This window comes from Solea solea, chromosome 17 (genome assembly GCF_958295425.1).
Source record: "Solea solea chromosome 17, fSolSol10.1, whole genome shotgun sequence".
Taxonomy (NCBI): domain Eukaryota; kingdom Metazoa; phylum Chordata; class Actinopteri; order Pleuronectiformes; family Soleidae; genus Solea; species Solea solea.
The window spans coordinates 15,710,058-15,732,165 of record NC_081150.1 but is presented as its reverse complement, the minus strand read 5'-3'; the positions used below and the strand labels follow the sequence as shown (position 1 = coordinate 15,732,165).

The window sequence follows — 22,108 nt, the reverse complement described above, 5'->3', positions numbered from 1 at the left end:
TGACGAGCAAAACTCTTAACCGATTAATTGATGTTACGCCCTAAACACTCGTAGAAAAAATTTAGACACTAGATACAACCCTTTATGGCTTGATTATGAACCGCAGACACTAAAGCACCACACACTTAAGCCGCGTTTCCACCGAGTGGGTCGCTTTGGTTTGGTGCGGCTTCCATTGGGAACGGCACACGGTATAAGAAGCTCGACATCGAGCAGAAAGAAAAACAAGCTGCTGGATGTCCTCCTTTGTTGTCCGTCGTGTTGTAGCGTGATGTCGTGGAGCGCTACCACGTTGTTTACCATATTAAATTCACCGTTTTCATTGCACTGTGGTTCGTTTGTTGAGACCTCACACACGCTGGTCTGTGATCTAGTTCTCGATATGAAAACATTCGCTTGCCTCCGACTGAACCTTAGCAACAGCGCTCCAAACCTTTAACTGCACCACAAATTGAAACCCATGCATCTGTGATTGTTGGAGTGTTGTTCCCCCGCTTTGAATACATTCAGGCGAGAGAGACTGAGCTTTGATTATGTTTACTTCTCCTTCAAAAAAACAATTTAAGGAAGTGGACGACAAAACACAAACATGGTCTGCATCGGCAGATGTTATTTGTAGCCATAACCATTGCCTCTGTTGATAAATACCAACGAGCTCCGATTTTAAAAAAGATAAATAGAAAAAAACCAAAAAAAAAAAAAAACCTAAGCATTCTGCTTGTCATTTAATAAGAACACCAGCAATTAAAGCTACAAAGACATCTACAAGGTAAAGTAATGTAGTAATGACGCTGAGGGAGTGGATGAGTGGTTTCTTAAGTCCTTACACGAACAGGCTGATAAAGCAAATGTCCAGTGGGTCAGAAAGCCTTCACACGTCTGTTTTTTTTTTTTTTTTCCATCACGATGAGGATGATGAGGATGATGAGGATGATGAGGCTGGTGGTGTGTGGATGCACACAGTGACTGTGCAACAGTCCAGAAAGCTCCGCCGCGGGGCTACGGGATGGCCCGCGTGGGTCTCTTTGGAGGAGGAGGGGGCATTAGCGCCGCATCCGGGTCCGGGGGGCGCTTCCGGTTCTGGGCTTGGACTCCCTGAGCACAGCGGTCCAGAAACTCCAGCAGGATTTCCTTTGTGACGGGCTCCTGAATGCTTTTACACACAGCTGGAGGGAAGACACAGAAGGACAACACACACGGGCAGAGGGAAGGAAGTAAGTAGTGGACACACTGGTGGTGTAGAACTGAACTGGCAGCAGAATTCATGTTTCAGCCTCATCAACTGATACCACTTTTTCATGTCAATCTCAAGTATCTACTGAATAATTCTCCAACTGTGTAACAAATATTGTTCTCCCCAAAAAAAGAAGAAATAAACAGCTGAAAAATGACTACTTTGCAGATTTTTTATTTACATTTTGAGATTTTTATCTGTCCGTAACGGATCCAGTGATTTTGACCTGTATCTTTAACGATACCAATACTGAGTAAAGTATCAGCTCATCCCCACAACTAATGATTGTTTTCATAAACAATTATTTCTCAATTGCCAGGTCCATAAAATTTTCGGTTTCCCCCAAAACCTCGAATGTCTTGTTTTGTCCACAAACCAAAACCGAATCACTTTTATTGATTTAATGATTTGCCATAACTGCAATCACCAAATTGGTTTAGCGACGGTAACTCGTCACGGCTCGTCTCATTTACTCTTCCATTTTTCTTTTTCCTCTGAAGCAAAGACGGGAACAGACTGCATTTAATTAACTTGCGGCCTGAAAAGGTTAAATCAAATTTGATTAGGTTTTAATAGGTAATTTATTTGTTGATTGAAGTTTGTCCACGTCTGCTTCACGATGAGAGCGAGTCAGGCTTGTTGTTCTGTGAGTTTTACCAGTTACAGACTAAAAGTTTCTACCACTTTATAACACATAATCTTAATCTGCTGCTACAATGGCCTGGATTTACCACGTTTTTCTTCCGTGAATGGGCTGTTTTTGTTATTCTTCAAAAAGCTTCAAACACTGTGGAGTGAGACCTTTGGGTCTGATTTAACATATAAATGCAGTAGCAACTGCATTATCTGGGTGTGTTGGTCTGACTCTGATTCAGTTTGATTTAATTTACTGCAATTTCAGTCCGACGGGTATTTTTAAAAGTCTGGTTTTAGTCGGAGTAGCACAACAATTAGCATATTTTAACATTCATACGAATGTTTGCAGGTTTTGTAGAAGTTTGCAGATGGTTTGTTTTGGGGACGTTAAAAGATTTCTGCTTCCAGATCAAACAGACGCAGCAATTAAAACCAGCTAAAAACAATGAGTTTGACCCCGACAGTGTGCGTGGGGGGCAGACACTGGACGTCTCAGTGGAGCGGAGGCGGTTTCTCTGATAACGCGAGTCGATTGATGACGGCAATAAAAAGCCATAGTTTTGAAGTAGAAAATTGACAGTGATTTAAACAGTAAGAAAGGTAGCTGTAAATGTTTTACTGTGCAGACATCTCCCCCGACAGCTGCTGCTTATGCAAGTGATAAGCAGCGACTTCCAGCAAGTTTTCCCACGTCACATGGAAGAAAACTTCTTGCTGAAATGAGCCCTGGTGATATTTTATATGTTTTTTTTTAAAAGCACGTGAGCTCTGTCATCTTAGATAAAGTTCACGCTGATCCATCACCTCATACTTTACAACCTCACAGGCACGTGACGCCGACAACATTTAGACGACGTGTTCTACTTCTTAAATGGGATGCTGTTATCAGCTGGAGGGGGAAATGCAGCACTGTACTATCTGACTGGATTAGAGATAAAAGCCACCATTAATACCACCTGGGCTCTGAGAGCGTACGCGTGCGGCCGCTCGCCCGCCCGAGGAAGCAAAGTGTCATAATTCAGGACTATCTTTTCTATTTCCCTTTATCAGTTCAATTCATTTAGTTAAATAAACCATTTTTCCCACAGCCTGTGTGCACTTTTTTGTTTTTGAAAGGCACAGCATAAATTGAAGACCAGAAACTTTAAAAGCCGAGTCAGTATTGGAAAATAAAAACCGTCACAGACATAATGAGAAGTTGGGAGCTGAATACACAGTTAAATCAAATTACACTCCTTGTTTTTTTCAGCACTACAGAGATGGACATGTTGATTATGTTATGGCCCACTGCTTTGTGCAGCTTTTTCTTTGATAATATACAATTTCAAGCATTAATTGTTTTCGTGCCACTTCAGGATGGACGGAAATGTGCCACTCGGTACATTTATGTTCGAAAAACAAATTATTTTGTCAGTCTGAGTAAAACTGGACTAACACACACCAGATAATGCAGTTTGGTTGTCGAATTACCCGAGCTGGGTTCAGACAAAATTCAAGAGTTTCTATTTATTACAGCACAGACACACGTAGCGCACAGGCTATCAGAGACATCAACACTGGATGAACACACACACTCATAAGGTGTGTGTGTTCATAAGGTATTTGCTTGATAACTTCTTGCCATTTCTGCAATAACCATAAATAAAAACCTAACAACCACCTGCAGGAGGACGCTTCAGCTTTCTGTAACTGTGATGGATGTTTGTCACAGTCGTGTGTTCGTGTGGTCAAATATTCTCTCTTAATCAGATTCGGACAGAACACTGCGGCTCAACCCCCAGGTTTGGACACAGAGACGATAGAAGTTGATGCACAGAACAAGACAACAGAAAAAAAGGGTGGATATTTGGGCTGATAAGGAGACCAAATGTATGCTCCCACAGCTTGAAGAATTAAAGAGTAATTCATTAGGGATGTGAGATGGTATCGGTCCGATACTGGACAAAATCCTGGGATCAGATATCGGAACATTTTAAATCCGACACAATCCAAAAATCCTATACATCCGAGCTTCACTATTACTACTGGCTGAAGAAAAATCAGCAAAACATGTTTGGGCTGTTTATTTCCTCTTTTTTGGGGAGAACAATATGTGTTACACAGTTGGAGAATTATGTCTTTGAAATCTAAATCTTATACTTTATTAATCCCTTTAGGGAAATTATTTCTCTGAATATGACCCATCCTAGAATTAGGAGCAGTGGGCTGCCACACTGAGTAGTGCCTGGGGAGCAATGGGGGTTGGGTACCTTTCTCATGGGTACCCCAGCAGGGGTACCTGGTGGGGACTTGAACTGGCGACCCTCCAGTTACAAGCCAAGTTCCCTTTCCACTTGGCCACTGGAGACCCCAAAAATGACTCGGCACAAATGTGTTCATACATTCGTAAATGCTCTAAAGTGACTGTATCAGTATCGGTCAGTACTCCAAAATTGTATGTATTATTACATGCTGAAGTAGGGAATATCGCCCCCTGGTGTAGCGGAGTCTGACAAACTTCATTCAATAAAGTGACACGAGTTCAGTGAAGATAAGCTACATGTACTCAATGTGATATCATGATGTCCTCTTTCCTATTTATACGTTCAGCAGATGAGGGACAACATTAACACTAGTTTGTTGTGGTGGCCAATAATATTTAATCTCCTTTTATTGATCTCTTTATATCCATAAGTGTCTTTGTGTACCGTTTGGTGCTGAGCAGCTTGTGTGCACTGGGTTTATTAGAGTCATTTTTAGTGGGGGGGGGGGAAGACGCACCACCTGCTGAACTGATGAGAGCCGAGAGAGCGATCCAAAACATTACAGCTGCGGGTGAGAATATTGAAACGATAAGCTATAAGCCAGTGAAATTGCAGGCAGGGTTGTGGGATAATTGTGTTTGGGTTTTTAACATTTGAACCTACTTCTACTAATCTACAGTCACGTTCAGAGCCTGTGTCCGTTTTTCCTGCATTCACACATTTTTTCCATTTCACAGACATCAAACGACGGACATGTGGCTGATGTTAAAATAAAGATAAAACGGGCCGTTAATCTCAGACTGAGGGTAAACAGAAAAACAGAGAGAGAGAGAGAGAGAGAGAGTGTGGAAACCAGTGGAAGTCTCACCCATGGCTGTTTCGTAGGAGTTGGGGAAGCTCTTGTCCACTCTCTGCCTCATGAACACCCAGGTGTTGTTGGCGAAGGTGCACTCGATGATCTTGTTGTCGTACTGTTTCAGCTCTTTCGTGGCCTGCGAGGACAGGGATGAAAGGACAACAGATGCTTTGTACTTTTGCAACACAAAGTGAAAGAAATAACCGTATAAATTGATGAACTGCGAGGCTGAGAGTTTTCTGTGTCTGTCAGCAGCCGCGATAATGATTTGGTCTGCAGGATTGTTTTTTTTGTTTTGTTCCACTCACGGGAGTCACAACACAATGACAGACGCGTGTGTATATATGTGCGGCAAAATGCTATCTTCACATTATGTCAATACCACTTTTCAATCGACTATTTTGCTTGCACTTCAGAGGGGAAAAAAAAAATTAAGCTTCAGGGAGCGAGGCTAAGGTGCAATAACCAGAATTTAAAAAGTGAAGACACAGCTGCAAGAACCATCATTTTAAAAACCAAGTTTTAACAAATACAGCAATAATGTGGAGCCCAGTATGACGGATTATGGTTTTGCATGCAAGTGCGTAAGTCACTTAGGGGACGTTATAGTAAAGTCAATTTATTAGTAATTTGACTTCTTTGGCTCATGGAATGGGACGGGAAAATATAAAGGAAAGTATGTTTTCTCAAATAAAGCTTGAGGAACAACTCATTGGCCTCGTTCAGAGCTATTGGATATTGGAAAACACGGATATTCTAAGGAAAAGTATTAGTGTTGACATCGATTTTGAGACTTCAGAAGGCAAGTATGCGAAACCATATTATAGGAGGGGACATTATGGTTAACGAGAAAAGAATAAAACCCCCTAATTATTAGTGAAAATGCGATGGATTCTTCCTGCAACACTGCTTCAGGCTTAAACTGTTGCTCCATAAAACCCAGACAAACAAACACAAACTGGCACAGTGTGGGCGCCCGCATCTCAAAGAATCACCTTCAACAAAGCACTTCCTGCTCGTCGACTTATTACATCACGCTTTGGGTGGGGGGGAATAGGAAAAAAAAAAATCGAGTCTACACTCTGAGCACAATGTGTCACTGTTGAAGTGTGCAAACACGGCAGTGGCGTAGTAAAGATCAAGCATGAGTCAAAGAAGACATTTGAGCATCTGTTGTTTGTTTTCTGAGGGAGTCACAGAGACAATTCTCAGGACTTGGAAAACACGCAGCCAAGAGCTTTGAGGCAAAATAGCGCAATGGTGGGCTTGTCAAGAAATACAACAACATGGACATGAGTCAGTAATCGTCTGATTTTACACCCTGACTACACAGGGAGAAGCTGTTCAGAGGCATTGTGTGGACACTCGTAGTCAAAGACCCAAACCTCCGGGGCTCAGCGTGACCACGTGACCTGCAGTCAAGGTCGGAGCGTGACCACTAATGCCAAGAAAGCATCATATTTGGCAAGAGACAAAAGCACAAAAAGTAAGAGCGCGTGTGATCCTGGAGCGTGAGGCATCTGGGCTCACAGCGGGGGCTGAAATCACACAGGAAGATGGGAAGTGCGTGAGGAAGGAAGACAAAAAAAGAGGGATGGATACACGCCAAACAAAGAAAGGACAGGCATAAGAATTCATTTGATGGCCTTGCCAAGTCTTATTAGCATCAATGTCAGTGATATGTCAAAATCCTTTTTTTTTTTTCACCAACACATCATCCTGTGAGTTCATTTTGTGAAGACATATAGAACATGAGTAAAGACTGACTGTAAAGGAAACATTTCTTTATTTGAAGAATAGCACACAATGGAAAGGAGTGACAGAATCCCTAAGCTTTCCTGAACTTGACACAGCGGGCTGCCAACTGTGAGGGGCAGTGCAGACAGACGGGACCTGCTGCGACAAGCTGGGATCCTTTCCTGCTGGTGAAGGGTGACATGTTGGCTGCCATTTCCCATCACCACTCGGTGCGTAATCTGTCCAAATCCATATCATTATGGCAGCGCACGTGTGCCACTACTTATCTGGGATTTTGGCAGTCAAACTCTTCACGGGCCAGCGCTGCAAAAACCGCAGAGAATTGGAGGCTCCTTCTGCTTTCTATTCCAACAGGAGGATTATTATTGTGGAGAAAACTAATAAGGGATAAAAATGGTGGAAACGCTCATGCAAGCTCTGATCATTTTGTTTCCTTTTCAACAGAACCCTGCATTATGTCTGCTACTGTTTGACCAAATGAGCAATCAGTTGTCACAAAAACCCCAAATTCCCTTGAGTGCACTTCATTTGGAACTCCAATCAATTTGGATAAACATATATGGGCTCAGAAAATCTAAAAGCCAGGTTTAAAAGGTTATTATCCAACCAAAACAACACATCATTACCACCTACTGTGGACTGTTGCCATATTTAAAGGTCTAGTGTGTACGCATTGGTGACATATAACTCAACTACGGTGGAACTTCGCATACCAGAAAACACGCTGTTCTGCATTCGGATTAAGCTTCCACCTAAAAATGGTTGGCCAGGTTGTATATTGGGGCTCATGGCAGAGCAAAAATGGCGACCTCTGTAAAGAAAGGCCCTTCCTTCAGGTACACAGCTTAATCTGAAGCAATGAAAACCAAAACTTTCTTTTACAGCGATGATACACAAACATTATGGGTGCCGTATTCAACTTAATCTACCAATAAAGCCTGCTAAATGTTACACACTAGACCTTTACACCAAAAAAATTACAATTATAGTTTTTACATAGCTAGCAAACACCACACAAGCACAGCTTTATTGTACACAGAAGTAGAAACTAAGACCATTTCACACAACTGTTTGGGTTTATAACATCTGGGCCGAACATAGCAAACCTACTTCTTTATCATATTGGAATCCTCACAGGGTTCTGGTACTAGGACACTGTGCCACAGTATATTAAAGAACTTCTGCAGACGTAGCGAGACACGCGGTAAACATCCAAAGTTTGTCCTTTCCTTCAAAAGAGCCGGTTCTCTCTTTCTGACCCTGCCTTTATTTCATTCTCCATTTAATCAGAACTGGCCCCGAGGCTTGTGGTACCGCAGCAATCACCCGTTTTAATAACCCGAGACCGAATGAAAGAATATATATATATGAAGAGGGAGCATATAAGATGCAAAGGTACAGATACCAACGTACACTCCCATGAAGGGAACACACAGCAGGAGGAAAGTATTGAAATCTTTAACAAGCTTTCAAATCAGAGCACATTTAGCTGCCCGCTCTTCGTCAATATCGGCCCCTTCTACACAAGTCGGCTGAGAGACTCAACAAACTGAATTGTGCGGCTGTATTATATACTGTGTAATGTCTACCAATTACGGCTGGATGTGGCCTTGTCACAGAACAAACATCGATATGAGACGGGCGACTCGTGAACCCATTAGATTTCGTCATGACATCAGCGCCGCGTCTCTAGTGGATAACGTTTAGTAAGGGTCATTATCCCCCCTCCGAGTTCAGATCGACTGCAGCTTCAGAACAGGGGAGGAAAAGCAAGGTAAATATGAGCATGGACCGCCGCACAACATCTGACTTAACTTTTACATTTTAATTGGTTCATTTTGCAGCATCATCAACTGTCTTTCTTTATCTCTCTGTGGGCAGCACATTCAATTACTGTCAGTATCCACGGCTTGTATTCCTGCATGTCAAATAAAAGACAGAAACCGTGGGCAACAAAAATAATTTAAAGTTAAGAAAATGAAAACTTATTAACCAACCATGAGAACAGGGTTCGTCCCTTTTTATTATTTGTACTGTAGCTGTGAGGCCTAATTTCATAATGAGGACATTTTGCATTATTAGGCCACTTTGGCTGGTCCGCACACATTTTCAGCACTTTTTGAGGGTTCAGACTTCGTTTAAGGGTTAGAATTAGATTTACATTTGGATAAGGATTGTGGTTATGCATTCAGTTGTAGTTTTCTGCTTTCACATGTTAGCAGAGGTGACATAAACTTTGTCATCTGTCCACAGACCACAGCGGTCCATGCGGACCTTACACAAATATTGGTGAGCATGCCTTCAGTTTGAGTCCTTGTGAACAGTTTGCACTGACACATGTACAACCCATCTCTCAGACAATGCATTAATGTGAAGCGTCTCACTCTGCATACACAGAAAGAAGGAAATGTAACCCAGGTCTCAGGTTGCAGTGAGGGGCTGGGGAACACATTAATGTACATGTGTGTGAGATAATGCCAAAATGTGACACTGGGGACTTTCACCGATGACCCGTCTTGTTATAGTGTTTCTTTACAAGGCTGCAGTCAGTAAATGTCAGTAAAAGTCAGATATGCCAAGAAGTGGGGTGAGAGCTGAGGGAGGGGGAGTGGAGAGCAGCGCAGGGGGTGTGGTCTGGTAGTGAATTTGTTGAAGGTGAGTGAAAAATCCCAACCGCAGGTGCTCAGTGAGATGAGTCTCCAAACCGCTCACACCACGCTCCATGCCGACAAAGTAACACCTTTAGTATTCATGAAATGGGGAGGAGTCCGGGACAATGAGCGTGGTGCTACACCGATTTTTATCGCTTGAATAATTTCAATACATTACAGTAAACTGTGAAGATTTGCATCTGGACCACCAAATAACTAGATACCCATATACACTCTTTTTCAGTAGTTTAAGGCTTTTTACCAAGTCTAATCTTTCTCACAATTCTAAACTACAGATTTAACAAATGACTATTGAGCACTCATGGGTCACAACATCATCATCATGTTGATAGGTGTTGCAGCTGGTGTAATCACATGGCAAATCGGTCTCTAGTTTAATTTAAGTAAGCATAATTTGTTTTTTTTAACAGAAAAAGCACTTGGACTCAGACTCACTTAACGATGCAAATCGTACAAATTGGGGAAATCATTGAAGGTAAAAAACACACTCACAGCCATTTCGGCGCTCAGCAGGTGAAGCACAAACGCTGCCGAACTCTCCGTGCTTCAAAGCCACCGTTCTTTGACAGAGAGCTGCTCTTATCTCGTCTCTTGTGACTTCACCTGTCAGGCACCATTCAGATTGTTTCTGATTAATGAGATCAACTCACAGGCCTCGCGTAGCTTCACGCGGTAAGCCGACTCGGATGAAAGTGTGAAACTAAACCTAAATGGGGATTCAGTGTATGAGTCAGACCCTGATCAATGCAGAGACCCATCGCAACCTCTGTTATTCTCAGGCACTAAGGAGAGGAGTCGGAATCAGTGGCAACTCCCGTGGGTGGGAATCTTTAGCAATGTCAGAATTTGTTCCCAGTTCTTGGTGTCATGATTTAATTTTAGAAAAAAGAAATCCGTATTTGATTTGGACACTGTAAAAACCACAAACACTTGTTAAACCAACTGGTCTAGATAAGAACAACAGTCTGAAAAGTGGAAAGCTGACAAAGTTTTGCACCCAAGGTCCAGTGAAAAATAACAATGATCAACAATCAACTGATTGTATGAATTGTTGTTATTCCAGGATGAGCCTTTTATATTTATATCAGGAGCTGGGTCAGCAGAGGGATACACACTCGCTGCAACATTCAACCTTACCAATAAAGGTTGCAACATTTTACAAACTGTATCTTTTAATTAAGTTAATTCTTACAGTCTGTCTCCTAAAAATAAGAAAAGAAAAGTCGAGTTAAAATGTAATTTACTGACCAACATCAGTGGTTTAGTGTTCTTTTAAATAACAGCAGCTGTGGAGGTGGATTTTTGCTGTGTTGCTGTAAATGTTATGTCTTCTGGAGAGCAGCCTATCTGCTCTGCTCCAATACTAATAGCCTTATCAACAATGTTTGCAGGGCTTTTAAAATGAAGCTGTTATTTTATTCATTGCACAGAGTTGGCTGATGTTCTGTTAAGTTCTGCAGTAGCCATTAATAAGGTCTATAGGTGCAGTGTAAACAAGTAATCAGTTTTCCTTTAAACTGAGATGAGCTACCACTTAAGGAGGCAAAACTACAATTTAGGGTATCTTTAATAATCCCCAGCCATAAAGGATATATGTATATATACACATATATAGGGATGTTTACAACAGAGAGAGCAGTAACTTCAAAATAAATTAGACTAATTTAGAGTTTAATTTAACACCTGACCGACACTCCTCGAAGTCGCTGCGTTCTAAAGACCTGGCTAATTACTTTGGTAATCACAACATGATTACAGCAAACAGACACTAACTACCAAACTATGCCGAGGTAGAACGGGCTTGAGCTGCAACACGCAGTAATTAAAATGAGCAAAACAAGACTGCAACACTCGGGAGGGCGACCACGTTACTACACTTCTCCCTTTTTAACAATCAGTCACACTGGAGATACAATTAATCTCGCGAGCGTACATGTGTTGACAATATTATCTACGATGTACGTTTAACTGTGGCAAGATCTTGACATGCTTTATAGTCAAAAATCATTACATTACAGTGGCCTTTTAGCCACACTGTGTAAGCAATTACAGCAATTATTAGCTACATTGGAAGAATTGAGCAAAAAACAAACAAACAGAATTCCCTCAGTTTTCTCATTACAAAATGTTGGTTTTATGTCTTAACTCCATCAGCTGTATGAGTTCAAATGAGTTGGCAATTAGGTTGTGTCTTGAATTCATTCTAAATCGACTCATTCCAACGTGCTAATAGTCAAGGCAATAAGCAACAAATCTACTGTGATGCAATAACACACAGAATGTGCAGAGGTGGCACTTTCATGTCAGATTTATCAGGAACATTATGCAGCCTGCCAGGACCACAAGTCGCCATATCCTGTGCTGGCATGCTATTACCATTTTTTAGCATACTCGCACTTGGCCTGACTGTAAAACACGTTTCCCAACCTAAAATAGCACGAAAGTCAACAGAAGATGACCTTAGCTCCGTCCCTCGGAGACTGAGCAGCAAACAGAGGTGAGGCTCTGCCTTATTCAGTAACAGAGCCCAGGGGCTGATTCATAGGAGTGTGGTACAACGGTGATGATACCAGAGGGAACAGAAACAGTCATTTACCGTGCCTCTAAATAAGGACTAATGACGATAGGATTGCCTATAAATACAGAGCACACACTAAGAGGCATTTACTCAAACAGGAATATTTCCAAGCAGAATCACAGACCTATAGAGATATAAATTTAAGATATGCTACTAGCCTTTGATTGGGTGTGTGTGTGTGTGTATTACGGTGGGTCAAAGGTCGGCCTGCCATAGTGCACAACTCTGTATTCTTACACAATACAGGAAACCTGAACGCACAATGTGTGACGTGTTACGAGTTGCCATGATGATTACCAATTTTCAAGCAAAAGAGCCCTAAGATTTGTTTAAGTTTTTCTAATGATAAGATTTGCTCATTTTCCCTGCGTTTGCTCACTTACATTTAGGTTGTTTTACGATTTTAGTCTGTGAACTGAACAAAAACTACAGCTATACTAATTCATCCACTTAGGCTGTGGGAGGTTATGGCAGACACTTTTCAATATTTTTAGTCAGAAAAATACAGACACACACACGCAGCCCAAGAGAGAGAGAACTAATGAAGCAATCATTTTTACACTTCCCTGACGGAGAGTTATTAGTTCACAAAAGATTGGGGCGAATGTGTCTTTTGCCAACTTTTTCAACAGGAAATGAGATCACGGCTTAATGAATTTTTTCCCTCCCGATACCGATTCCGATACTTGTGCTGTGGGTATCGGCCGATACCGAGTACCGATACCGATACCAGTGTGTTATCAAAAAATATATCATACAACGCCTGCATGACTGTGATATGATTATCATCACCAAATCCTTTACCGTATCAGTCACGGGTGTCAGACAGTGGAATAATCTGGATGAGGAGATGAAAAAATCAGCAAAACAGAGTGTATTTAAAAAGAAGTATGTAGAGATGACCATTAATCGGTACAGAATGGCCCAGGAGGAAAGTATGACAAAGGTCAGAGACAGAAATCTGTAGACACCGTGTGGATACGGAAGTGGAAGCAAATTTAACCAAACAACAGCTGACATACATGGAGTCTGATTGACTGTCTAGAGCTAGACTGCATCTCTGAGTGCTACCTGATGCTGAAACATGAAACGTTTCCGTCAAAATGTCATAAGAAAAAGAAAAATGATGTATTGTATGATGAAAATATGTATTCTGTGGGTAATGGGGACGGGACTAGATAAGCTTTTGCTTCTCCGGCTTTCCATTTTGGTTAAGTGATCTAACTGACATGACCGAAATAAACATACATATATATGTATATATGTATATATATATATATATATATATATATATATATAAATACATATACATATATATATACATATACATATATATACATATATATGTATGTACATATATATATACACATGTATATATACGTATATACATATATACATATATACATATATACATACATATACATATATACATACATATACATATACATATATATACATATACATATATACATATACATACATATATATATACATACATATATATATACACATATATACATATACATACATATATATACATATATACACATATACATACATATATATACATATATACACATATACATATATATATAAATAAATAAATCATTGGTGGTAAGGTTTGGCTCAGGTTAAACCCTCTGTAAAACATGAACGAATACAACAAATGGACACCATTTATTTTTACCAGTGATATGTTATTTCGTTTTTCAGCTTGTACGTTTGTTTTCACTCTGGTCCAAACACCGCGGCACTGGCAGAGCTTCATGTTTCCATGACGACTGACCGGGAAAGGACGCGCGTGACATCATTTTTACTTGACTCCAGATTGTTAAAATGAGTCTCTGAAGTAACGCTAAATTTTAAAAACAGAGGCATACATACGCAGGACACAGGTACGCTGGTTAGTTGTAGCGTTGCTCTTTTCGTATAATAAACGGGGCGCTCCAGTTTGACTGTAGACGCGAGCTAGCGCAGCTAACAACGCTAACGGAGCTAACTGGTAAATACTGCCAAACCGCCGACATGATGAGCTAACGTTAGCTCCTTGTCTACAGGTGTTTTAAATGCATGAACCAAATGAAATTTATTTTTTCAAGGTGATCAAGCTACTGTTATGGAATTCACACAAACTAGAGTGCAACAAAATTGTCACAAAAGATGATTTTGCCAAATGCTCAGTGAAATCCTTTAAATCTTGGCTGTGTTATGTTTGCTACATGTCTCCGACAAAGCTTTAAAATTTGTTTCTTGCCAAAAAGGAAGCTGGAAAAGCGCTGTGGGATCTGGTTTTCTGGCACGGGGAGAAATTCAACAAAACAACACATTTATTTTCTCACCTTCATGTTTGCAAAGGGCCTGTCGTAGCTGCCGACGTAGAGCAGGCCGACAGTCTGTGTGAGGAGCCTACAAAGACAAAAAGACCACAGTTAACACCCGCGGCACAGGATCTCAACACGAGAGCATCTGAGTGGTAACAGTGCAAATAAATCACTACTCCGCTTCCATTTTCCAGCTAGTAACAGAAGAGCAGAAATGTGCGATTACACCTATGCGAGCCCTTCTGTCCCTGTGTAGCTCTGTGTTTTTTTTAAACGTGCGGAGAAAAATACAGCAGGGCTTCATTCAGAGTGTCAGGCATTAATATATCTGTGGAACACACACAAAGGACTGAACACAAGGTCACAGAAATACACCATCTCAATCAGAGAGAGGGAGAGAGAGAGAGCGAGTACTCCACAAACACCTTATTCACACTATATCGACTACACTCTGTACATGAATGCATCTGTGCATTTATTTATTTTTGTGTGCGTCTCATTCGAGAGATGACGCCACACAGATGTCTTAATCACACACTGCTCCTTTTCCTCCCTGCACCAAAAACACCCCCCATGCGCCAGAAGACGTTATAAATGCCACACACAGTGTACGCGAGCGCCGGGTTTCATACGAGCGAACCATTTTTAGAGCGGAAATAACGGGGGGCTACGGACGGAGTCTGTTGCACCTCATTCAGTGATTTCAATTGGAGCTGAAATTGGAGACCGTCTTTCCGTCCACCACAACCCTCCTCCTGTGTAATGATAGCGAACACGAGCAGGAAGCAGGCAGCAGTAGACATTAAGAGGGCCAAATAGCCATGCAGTGATGGACACTCTACAGTACAGACCTTTTAACGCCAAGTCTATTCCCGACACTGTTGCTACTAATACTTCTAAATGACTAATTGTGTGATAAATGCTTGACTGCAGGACGTGAAACAAGAAAGGGGAACGGACTCTTTTGTTGTCGCTTGACGTCGCTTTGTTGACGTTCCGCTCGTAGCATGAACGATACGTGACAGAGTCCTGCTGGTTTAAATTACACTCCAATTTGTTTAGTTCCCCCCCCCCAGAGTGAGGGTCAGTTAAAATGAGAGCCCTGTTTAAAACCTGGTGGCATTTGATTGAACAATAAAGCTTTTAAATGTCACTGCAGCCCCCCCCAAAAAACCCACACACGTAATAAAAGCTGCGACAAAGTTATAATTGGTACTTCTCGGGGTTTCTGACTCAGTGACTCAAGTGCTCGAGGGACCAAAACAGTACGTGCACATATTAATACACACATGTGAAAATGGTTCAAATATGGGAGCATTTCAAACTGCAGTTGAAGCAGCTTTTAAAGAATGTAGGACCAGTCATTTATATTTGTGGTAGTGTCTTTGTATTAATAGTCGTGTAGTCGTGTGGATTACCTTCTTGAAATGTTGACGCTAGCGTATAGGGCTGAAACAATTACTAATCGATTACTAAATTAATCGTCAACTATTTTAATAATCTATTATTCGGTCTCTGTGTTTTCTAATTGTGTGATTTTTCAGCTTCTTTAATGTGAATATTGTCTGCTTTCTTTGCTCCACGTAACACAGAAACATTCAACTTTAATCATTTTGACTTGTGGACAAAACAAGACATTTGAGAAAATCGTCATTTCCAGGTTTGAGAAACACTGATCAAAATTTTCCAATATTTTATGGACCAAATGATTAATCAAATAATCGAGAAAAGATTCATCGATTATGAAAATAATCAATAACCTACTACTTTTTTTTGCTATTAAACTGATTTAATTACACCAACAATAAAAAAAAAAACCTTAATTAAATATACTGACAAATAATATGGAATTATAATTATACTGTAAACACTGGTGCAAACATTCAGCTCAACCATGCAAGATTATTCTGTTTGTCCACACAGAAAAGATTCCAGAGACAGGCGCCATGTTTGTTCTGCAGAATCCCTCATTTGTGCCGACAGCTATAAGACCCTCATCACGTCTCTAAATCAACTTACTGTGGATTCAAGTGCAGTGTATGTCTTGCTCATACAGCTCATTAAAATGGTTGATGACAATTAACATCCACTTTGGAAAAAAAATGATTTGATTATTTAACATACCAAATGGTTTATAAAGCTATATGGTGGTGCTCGTGCTTCAGGGTTCGACAGAGTTACTGTTGCCCTTCTATAGTTTTAAACCAGTCTGACAATTCTCCTCCTTCTGCTGGCATCAACAAGGCACTTTCACCCAGAGAACTGCCACCATGGATATTTTCTCTGTAAACCCCAGAGACGGCTTTGCATAAAAACCCCAATAAATCATCAGTTTACAAAATACTCAGATGAGCCCCTCGGGCACCAGAAAAAAAAAAGCCATTTTCAAAGTCATTTACATCACATTTCTTCCCCTTTCTGACGCTCGGTTTAAACTCAAGTGGGTTGCCTTGTCCATGTCTGCACGCCAGCATGCAATAACCTCCAGTCATGTGATTGGCTGACTATATATTTGCATAAACAAGTGTTTAAACAGGAATGGCTAATAAATTGCCCAGCGAGTGTACGGTAATACTTTTACATTAGCAGTCAACAAGGCAAGGACCTTGACGGGGAAGTCTGACTGCGGATCCTTCAAACTAAATATGGATTAGAATGCTGTAAAGGACACTTGAGTCCACAGAGAAGTAACAAGAAGCCAGGATTCTGGCCTCTGGAGAGACTATCCAAGCTGGTCAGAGAGTACCACTCCCCGTTTCTGGGTCTTCAATGTCACTATACACATAATGAATAATGATGAGACCATTAGTCATTGCCTCCCGAGACAGGCTGCTGGATGTATAATTCAAACCAACCATACAATACTCAAGACTGTTCAACTCCATGCTTTCTGGTATTGTTTCAACTTTCCATTTCTTCTTTTCCTCCACACCACTTTACCTCTCTCGTCATAATCACTCCCTGCCTCAGCTTGTGCTCTGAGGGAAGGCAATAAGGCTCGCAAGACTGTAAGCTTCGGCAGGGAGCACAAAGACGTGCTCAAGGATTGATTGTGTGGGCTGTGTACTAAACAGTTGCCTTCTCACTTGTCTGTCCATCCTCTTTCTTTTTCCCTCTCAAGCCAGTAAAGGAAAGAACTGAAAACCCTGTGTGAAGTCTGAAAAGTGCTCCTCCTCCTTCAGAAATCAATCTACTGGGGAAACATCAGAGGTCTCTGAAATGGTAACAATAATCATCTGTGTTCTCCCACACACAGTGGAGTCAAGAAGCTGACCAGCTGTCCCGCGGACCGGCTTACGGCGAGTACGAGGAGCGACTGTGCCCTTTTGTGATCACCTCAGTCGGTTGTTGAGGATTAGAGACAGACTCATTCTTGCAAAGCTTGGACAGCCACTGAGGCTGCCTGGCTTACGGGGGAAAAGGCAGGCTGACCAGCTATGAGCTACGTGCCGACTGTGCTGCAGACGAGTAAACAAAACGAGAAACGGATAAATAAACAAGACTGCGAGGCTACAGTCATGACACGGCTCTGCCAGACTGTATTTGGACACAGTTGTGTTATAAAGCAAATAGTAAAAGCAGCTAAAATGCTCAGCTGGAATGTGACAATGGTAAAACATTAACTGCCACGAATACGTTTAAAACAAAGTGGAAACACAATCCTGGTTGGGACATACACTGCATATGTCTTACCCATTTTAGCACAGAAACACAAACCTCCTTGGCCAAAGCTGCCCAGACAAAGATAATAATGTGTAATTTATTAAAAGCCATTAAAAATGCTGATGAGACACTTAAAAGTACATTATGTAAGTCATAAAATGTCCATGATACTGTATGTCATCAGAGAATAATGAAATACTGGCTTCACTGACACATTGGTACAGCCAATTAATTCCAAATTAAAACCCTCACGTACGTCCCACAAATTCTGTTTATGTTTTAGTTTTGGCCTATTACACCACCCACTGCCACCCACCAAATAATGCAGATAGTAGCATTTCAACACACACAGGTTGCAGAGTTAGACAAATACAGTGAGCTGCAACTATGAGTCAGCAATGCCTAAAGTTACAATATGTGGTGAAGATGTTTTTTTTTTTAAATAAATAACAGCAGAAAGTAGAGAGGGATGTAAAACCAGAGGCCATCCTGGCCAATTTTCTCCTGGACAGGTAAGCAACTGAGCGCCAAAATATGTCTCCTTTTCTTTTTCTACAAAATGTTGGTGGATATTTAAAGTATATAATGTGTTTTACGTCTATCGTTGTCTTTCATTCTGTCGTTTTAGGGTGCTGTGTCTTTTGTTTCTGTTGTTCAGAGCAAACACACACAGTTTGAGGTTCAAAAAACCCTCCTTGTTTCAGAATCTTTCTGGTAACCAACATTTTTTTTTTTATAGTTTTTACCTGGAATGGTTTTAAATGCCAAGTGACTACTCCATACTCGTCGGCCTGCGACCTTCAGCGCTCACTGGATCGGTTCGTGGCCGAGTGTGAAGCGGTCGGGATGAGGATCAGCACCTCTAAGTCTGAGGCCATGGCTCTTAGCAGGAAACCGGTGGATTGCCTTCTCCGGGTAGGGAATGACTCCTTGCCCCAGGTGAAGGAGTTCAAGTATCTCGGGGTCTTGTTCACGAGTGAGGGGACGAGGGAGCCGGAGATGGGCCGGAGAATCGGAGCGGCTGGTGCGGTACTGCATTCGCTTTACCGCACAGTTGTGACGAAAAGGGAGCTGAGCCGGAAGGCAAAGCTCTCGATCTACCGGTCAGTCTTCGTTCCCATCCTCACCTATGGTCATGAAGGTTGGGTCATGACCGAAAGAACGAGATCGCGGGTACAAGCGGCCGAAATGGGATTCCTCAGGAGGGTGGCTGGCTTTTCCCTTAGAGATAGGGTGAGAAGCTCGGTCATCCGGGGGGAGCTCGGAGTAGAACCGCTGCTCCTTCACGTTGAAAGGAGCCAGTTGAGGTGGTTCGGGCATCTGGTGAGGATGCCTCCTGGGCGCCTCCCAAGGGAGGTATATCAGGCACGTCCAGCTGGGAGGAGGCCTCGGGGTAGACCTAGGACAAGGTGGAGAGATTACATCTCCACTCTGGCCTGGGAACGCCTCGGGATCCCTCAGTCGGAGCTGGTCAATGCGGCTCAGGAAAAGGAAGTTTGGGGTCCCTTGCTGAAACTGCTGCCCCCGCGACCCGGCCCCGGATAAGCGGAGGATGATGATGATGATGATGATGATACTCCATACTCCATATTCCATATTCCATATTCCTAATTTCTCTTTCGACATATTTTGGCATAACTCCATGTTTCAGAGAACCGGGGATAACGACTTAACCCACAGGCCTTCTGGCTTTACTAGCACAGCTGTTATGCTTCCACCTTCCCGCTGTCAGTCGTGATGTAAAATGCATCACTCAGTGTCATCACAGACATAAAAACATTGCTATACTGATGAACACAGAGAGTGTTGTTTGGAATAAAAAAGTTTTAGGTCGAGTTAATGGTCGAAGGAAAATGAAGGAGCTTCGGAGGAACGGTCCAATTCCCGATTCAGAGAGTTGATGCATGCAAGGCTTCTAATTACAGGGGAAATCGATTGTCTTTCCTCGTACAGAATTGTGTCTGCAAAGTTATGATGCTTACCAGGATGAGAGCTTAGGGAGGTGCTGGTGGACATGAATAATTTACACAACAGAGGGAAAACAAACATAAAATGGAGGAAAAGGGGAGTGTAGTCGTGTTTTCCTTGAACGTATAGATGCAGGGAGAAACCTTGCTGTAAGAGGGAACAGAATCTAAAGCCAGAGAGGAAACTAAAGAAAAAGAAAAGATTCATGTCAAAGAAAGCCAATGCACGGCTTTGAACAGCGTGCTTTTGAAATCTGCACAAAGAAAATGAAGGCACATTTGTGTGTGTGTGTGTGTGTGTCACATGATAATCCAGTATCTCACAAAATGACAGGTGCTATTACACGTTTCCCTGGCAACAGTGACTTACCCTTCTCCTCCGACTTTGGTGATCTTGAGGCGAAAGTCCACCGAGTTGAGATTGGGGGGCTTCCACTTCAGAATGTCATCGCACCTCCCAGCCTTGTATCGCTGCAGGGACACACATTTACCAAAGATGGCATCACGAAAAAGCATTTTCAGAAAACAACGTGGAGACAATGTGTTTTTAAACGACTGATCTATTTTTGATAAACCCGTGCACCGCAGACTTAACGGCTGAGTAATCTGCGAGCCGACCAGAATATTTAAACCGCAGGTTATTAGCTGCACATTTTCATACAATTGAAACTCCATCATGTCACACAGTTGGTTTCTAACATTCCAAAGCAGCAAGATATGGAAATAATAATATCTGAGTTTAGAAATCATTCTGTGGTAATCCACCATTGCATGAAATGCAAACGAGTTCCTGACAAAAAAGAGCTTCGTGTTTGAGATTATATGATTATAAACCCAAGAATAAATATGTATAAGAATAGATATGTAAATATAATGAGGCCTACAAATTATGATTCACCATGATTGCTTTTCTTACACTCATCACGAACAGCACATGACACACACACCAAACAAATGCTTCCCGCCATCGCTTTGATTACTTACGGCTGACATTTACGAGGACATGATACAAGTGTACTCGCACATGAGAAATGTAAAGGCATGACGAGTGGAGGCGGGAACAGATGACCAGATTCTGTCACTGTCAGGTTGCCCGGTAACAGAAGTCTACTCCAAGGAAATGTGTGGAGAGAACAGACAGGACTCCTCAGGAGGAGCTGCGCTGCTGCTGCTGCTGCTGCCACGGCACATGACCAAAAGAGGAGTTCCTGGCTCCACCTGAACCTTAAATCATCCGTGGAAGACGGAATCATCATGAACTCTAAGTTGTCAGCAAACTACATTCATCTTTCACAAGGACACGGCCTGATGCCTAAAAAACCTTACAGCCAAACAGTTTCCAAATGTTTTTTCATATATCATACTACAGCAGAGACTGAGATTATGCGCTGCCCGGTTTTGTCAAAGTGCCACGATTTGGCTGTCAGATTCTGAAGGCTCCTCTAATGCCGGGATCAAACTAGACAATATTTTTGTCTTTCACGATGGTCGCCATGTCAGATTAGGAGATGTACGTAGGAGATGTCAGACCAGGCAGGAAAACATGCCAGACTGGGTTGATGCAGAGCATCCCAGACACCAAATCTCTGTACTTCAAATTTGTTTATCATTCTCGACGTTCAAAATTGGGTCCGACAGTGGAAATGTGTCTGTAAAGACCAAATCGCTTGAAAATGGGCACGGATTTGTGTAGTCTGATCCCGGCATTGATGCAACCGACAAATGTGTTCTTTCATCCCTGTTTTTCTAAGCCCCCCCCCCCAGCCCCCCCCCCAGCAGCCAAGGCAGCCAACTCCTACAATGTCTGAGGAACACAAAAGTGCCAGGCCTCAACTGAACAGCAAACGTAACCATGTTAAAATGATGGTTTTTGTTAAACTTTTCACCTTCTGTAATGACAGAGTTACTATCAATGTGTGATTATGGCCTTTTCCCTTTTGTGACTTTCTTTTTTTTTTATCTGAATGACCTTCTTCCCCAACTGGAGAAGCAGAAACTCTTCTTGGACGTGTCCTTATTTTACCCAAAATAGTCAGAGTTGCTGTCACTTGCTCATCTCTGTATCTACAGATTTCAGGTTTAGCAAACCAATCAATGCATTGAAATTCAAACTTCAGTAAACTGGTGCCGATGGATTTAAAGATGGGCTCATTGTTCTGCAAAAACCTTGCAAGAGCAGA

At 41.9% G+C, this 22,108-nt stretch overlaps 1 protein-coding gene across 1 annotated transcript in view; it reads right to left on the bottom strand.

Annotated features, from left to right (window-relative positions):
- Positions 1 to 521: 521 nt before the first annotated feature.
- The window catches only part of rngtt (RNA guanylyltransferase and 5'-phosphatase), an 80,013-nt gene continuing 58,426 nt past the window's right edge, over positions 522 to 22,108 (bottom strand). The window contains exons 13-16 of the mRNA XM_058613827.1: positions 20,299 to 20,399; positions 14,317 to 14,383; positions 4,982 to 5,105; positions 522 to 1,166 (exon numbers count right to left, since the gene is read on the bottom strand). Coding sequence (XP_058469810.1) covers positions 1,000 to 1,166; positions 4,982 to 5,105; positions 14,317 to 14,383; positions 20,299 to 20,399 — 459 coding nt within the window. The 3' untranslated portion in view covers positions 522 to 999. The remainder of the gene's footprint in view (positions 1,167 to 4,981; positions 5,106 to 14,316; positions 14,384 to 20,298; positions 20,400 to 22,108) is intronic.